This window comes from Panthera uncia (assembly GCF_023721935.1).
Source record: "Panthera uncia isolate 11264 chromosome B3 unlocalized genomic scaffold, Puncia_PCG_1.0 HiC_scaffold_1, whole genome shotgun sequence".
Lineage (NCBI taxonomy): Eukaryota > Metazoa > Chordata > Mammalia > Carnivora > Felidae > Panthera > Panthera uncia.
Genome location: NW_026057582.1, coordinates 310,162 through 314,389, shown reverse-complemented (window position 1 = coordinate 314,389; position 4,228 = coordinate 310,162). Strand labels below are relative to the sequence as shown.

Here is a 4,228-nt window from a genome sequence, read left to right as displayed (position 1 = left end):
TGCCTGTGTGTAAGTACCCATGTGCATGCACGTGTGTGCCTGTGTGCATGTGTGTGTGTCCATGTGTCTGTGTGTCCATGTGTCTGTGCCTGTGCACATGTAAGTACCCGTGTGCATGCACGTATAAGCTTGCATGTGTGTGCATGTGTGTGTGTCCATGTGTCTGTGTGTGTGCATGTGTGCAGGTGTGTGTATGTGTGTGAGTCCATGTGTCTGTGCCCGTGTGTGTGTAAGTACCCATGTGCATGCACATGTGTGCCTGTGTGCATGCGGGTGTGTCCATGTGTCTATGTCTGTATGTATGCAGGTACCCACGTGCATGCACATATAAGCCTGCACGTGTGCGCATGTGTGCATGTGTCCGTGTGTGTGTACGTGTGTGCCACACACCTGGGTGGCCATGAGAGCAGTGAGAGGAGCACAGAGACTTTCAGACGCTGGGTGGGGGCAGGGGTGGTGGTGGAGGTTGGTCTGGGGGTGAGGACAGCACAGCTGTGGCCCCGGTAGGCGAGAGCATCGCTCACTCAGGACGAGCATCTTTTGAATGGATGTTTTTATTTCTAATTTTGATAAAACGCCACATCTCACCCCATTGACACGGTTAGTTTGCACACATGCACACACAGCGACGGGTTCCCCAGGACTCTGGGATCCACCCGGAGTGGGGCGGCCCACAGGTCAGTAGCAGGTGGTGGCTGTGTCAGACAAGACCAGGGACACGTTGTACAGGGTGGGTTTACCGGTGGACTTGTCCACGCTCCTCTCCGTCACCATGTGGGGCAGGGCCTCGTGGCCCACAACACAGGTGTAGGTCTCCCCCGAGCTCCACTCCTCCTCACTCACAGTCAGGGTGCTGTGGACAAAGTAGAGGTGGGGGTCTTGGGGCTCGGGCTTCGGGTCACTGGTCACGTAACTCTCAGAGGACATGGGTTGGCCTTTCTGCAGCCATTGCACGAACACATCTGCGGGTGAGAAGCCCTTCACCAGGCAAGTGACTGTGGCTGACTCCCGCAGGCTCAGCTGCTCCCGGCTGGGTGGCAGGACGTAGACGGAGGGCGGTTGCTTGTTGACGTCTGTGGGAGGAAAGGCAGCTGTGAGCTCAGGTGGGGGGCTGGGGGGAGAGGCTGTGGGAGAGTCCCGGGGCAGAAGAGAAGCGGACCCCTACCCTTGAGTTTAGAGATGGTCTTCTTCAGTGGCGAGGGCAGATCTGTGTGGGTCACCGTGCAGGTGAAGTCCTCCCCTGACTCCCAGTCCTCTGCACAGACGGTGGCCTCCCCTGTGGCACTGAAGGTGTTGTTGAGGTTGCTCTGGAAGATGGTGGTGGTTGGCAGAAAGTCGCCATTCTGGCGGGTCCAGGAGACGTTCAGGCTGTCGCGGGTGGTCAGGTCTACGACCCTGCAGGACAGCTTGGCCGACTTGGTTTGGAAGATGCTGGCGAAGGTGGGGGGAATGGCGAAGATTCTGATGGTGGCCTGCGTGTCTGGATCAGGAGAGAGTTTGTGTCAGTGACTGGCTGGATGGGCAACCGGGCAAAGGGGGGAGGTTTTCCCAAGAGAACAGAAGCTGGCCACGCCGAGCCTTCCTGAGCCCCAAGGACCCCTTGGAGGGGATGCTGGGCCCCCCCACCTGACAAGTGGCCCCCTCCCTGCCCTTGGCCGCTCCAGGAAGCCAAGGCTCAGGAAGCGGCTGCCCTGAGTGGGCACCTATGAGTGTGAGGAGGGGTCCCTGCCCCAAGGGGCTGCACCAGGGGCCAGGACAACTCACTGAGGATGCATGCGGAGGACACGTTCTTCTTGAAGGTCAGCCCATTGTGCTCCACATTGCAAGTGAACACGCTCTGGCTGAGCCAGGCATTCTCGGTGATGGTCAGCGTGCTGAGCACCTTGAAGGTCACGGGCCCGGGCCCTTGGTTCTCAGCCTCCACGTTGCCTGGGTTGAAGCCCGACTTGATGGGCTTTCCGTCACGAAGCCAGGACACAGAGATCTTCTTGGGGCTGAAGCCTGTTGCCTGACAGAGGAGCTGGGACGTGCGCTGGTTGTTGTCAGAGAAGGCGTCACGGGGTGGGATGAAGACAGTCACGTTGGGGGACAGCTCTAGAGGCACTGCGGTGAAGGGGACAAGACGTCAGCCCACCTGACCCCTCTCCCTGCCCCCATCCCCGGCCATGGGTAGGAGAGCCCGACTCTCACCTGGGATGGGCACGTTCACCTCACTGTTGCCCTTGGGGTGTTTCACATTGCATGTGAGGAAGTCATCTGAACCCTGGAGGACGTCCACGGAGGGCAGGAGCACCTGAGAGGTAGCCACGTACTTGCCCTCTCTCAGGACTGGAGGGAAGGTCTGGATGTCCTGGTTGTTGACCACACTGTTGTTCTTGTAGTTCCAGGAGAAGGTGACGGAGCTGGGCAGGAAGTCCCGGGCCAGGCAGCCCATGGCCACCAGGGGCTCATCGGACAGGGAGCTCTCACAGGTGATGAGGGGGAAGAGATTTGGACGGGATGAGGTCTCTGAGGACCAGAGAGGGACAAGAGACAGGGGTGAGAAGGCGTCTCCTTCCCACGCTCTGCCATGCGGGCCAACGCCAACCACATGGCTCCCTCATTTCGCTACCATGAGGGCTGCCCTCGCGGCCTCCCCAGCCTGGACCGACGGCTCAGTGGGCAGCTGTGTTGAGGCCCAGGTCCTGCTGGGAAGGGGAGGCAAGGCGGCCCCTGCCCTGCTGCAGAAGTCCAGCTCTGGGCTTGTGGGAAGTTGGGGGCGCTTCACGCTGGGAGGGGCAGATGTGACCTCCTCCCAGCACCTGCCACCCTTGCACTCAAGTGCACTCTGGTACCTGGCTCTCAGCTCAGGACAGCTCGGCTCTGACTGGCGGTGCCTTCCCTCTGAGACCCTAGAGCCACGTAGGCACACTCAGCCACGAGCCCCGTGAACTGTCCATGTGGCAGGCTGACAGCATGGAGAGAGGACCCCCCCAAGCTCCCAGACAGACCACCAGCCCAGGCCTGTGTGTCCAGGGTCAGCAGAGACTGTGAACACGAGGAGTGGGAATCATGCAGATTCCTCTTGGCCCGTCCTTAGCACAACCAGGTCATTGAAGTCAGTCCAGTGTTAGTCAGGGTTAGCAAGGCCAGGTCTCCCCAATTAGAACTAAATGGCCCAACATGGGTTATTCTAGCACAAGCCTGGACATCAGACTCCTCTAAGCCAAGCCACTCAGAGAGTCCATTTCTGCTGGGCCAGCTCAGTGACCCTGATTAATTGGTTTGGTGTACTAACCCTAGCACACATCAGCCCAACCCAGCTCAGCCCAGCTCAGCTCAGCCCAGCTCAGCCTCATTCAGCCCAGCTCAGCCCAGCTCAGCCCGGCCCAGCCTGGCCTACTCCAGCTTAGCTCAACCCAGCTCAACCCAACTCATCTCAACTCAGCCCAGCCCAGCTCAGCCCAGCTCAGCCCAGCTCAGCCCAGCTCAGCCCAGTTCAGCCTAGAACAGTTCAGCCCAGTGCAACCTAGCTAAACTCAGCCTGGCCCAGCCCTGCCCGGTTTAGCTCAACCTATCCTAGCCCATCCCAGCCTAGCCCTGCTCATCCCAGTCCAGCCCAGTTCAGCTCAGCCTAGCTCAGCTCAGCTCAGCCCAGCGCAGCCCAGTTCAGCCCAGACCAGAACAGTCCAGCTCAGCCCAACCCAGCTCAGCCCAGAGCAAGCCAGCTAAGCTCAGCCCAGCCCAGCCCAGCCCGGTTTAGCTTAGCCCAGTTCAGCCCAGTTCAGCCCAGTTCAGCCCACCCCAGCCCAGTTCAGCTCAGCTCAACCCAGCTCAGCCCAGCTAAACTCATCCCAGCTCAGTTTAGCCCAGCTCAGCCCCAGCTCAGCCCCAGCTCAGCCCAGCTCAGCCCAGTGCGACCCAGCTAAGCTCAGCCCAGCCCAGCCCGGTTTAGCTCAACTTAGTCCAGCCCAGCTCAGCTCAGCTCAACTCAGCCCACCTCAGCTCAGTTCAGTCCAGTTCAGCCCAGCTCAGCCCACCTCAGCTCAGTTCAGCCCAGTTCAGCCCAGTTTAGCCCAGCTCAGCCCAGCCCAGTTCAGCCCAGTTCAGCCTGGCTCAGCTCAGCCCTGTGCAATCCAGCTCAGCTCAGTTTAGCTCAGCCCAACCCAGCTCAGCCCAGCCCAGTTCAGCCCAGCTCAGCTCAGTGCTAAGCTCAGCTCAGCCCAGCCCAGCCCGGTTTAGCTCAACC

The 4,228-nt window shown here is 60.1% G+C and overlaps 1 gene segment (V, D, J or C); it reads right to left on the bottom strand.

Moving 5' to 3' along the window:
- Positions 1-536: 536 nt before the first annotated feature.
- LOC125909062 (Ig mu chain C region secreted form-like) overlaps positions 537-4,228 on the bottom strand; it is a 27,020-nt gene continuing 23,328 nt past the window's right edge. The window contains 4 exon segments of the C gene segment in view: positions 537-1,073; positions 1,166-1,480; positions 1,765-2,103; positions 2,191-2,508. Of these exon segments, the coding sequence occupies positions 679-1,073; positions 1,166-1,480; positions 1,765-2,103; positions 2,191-2,508 (1,367 nt within the window).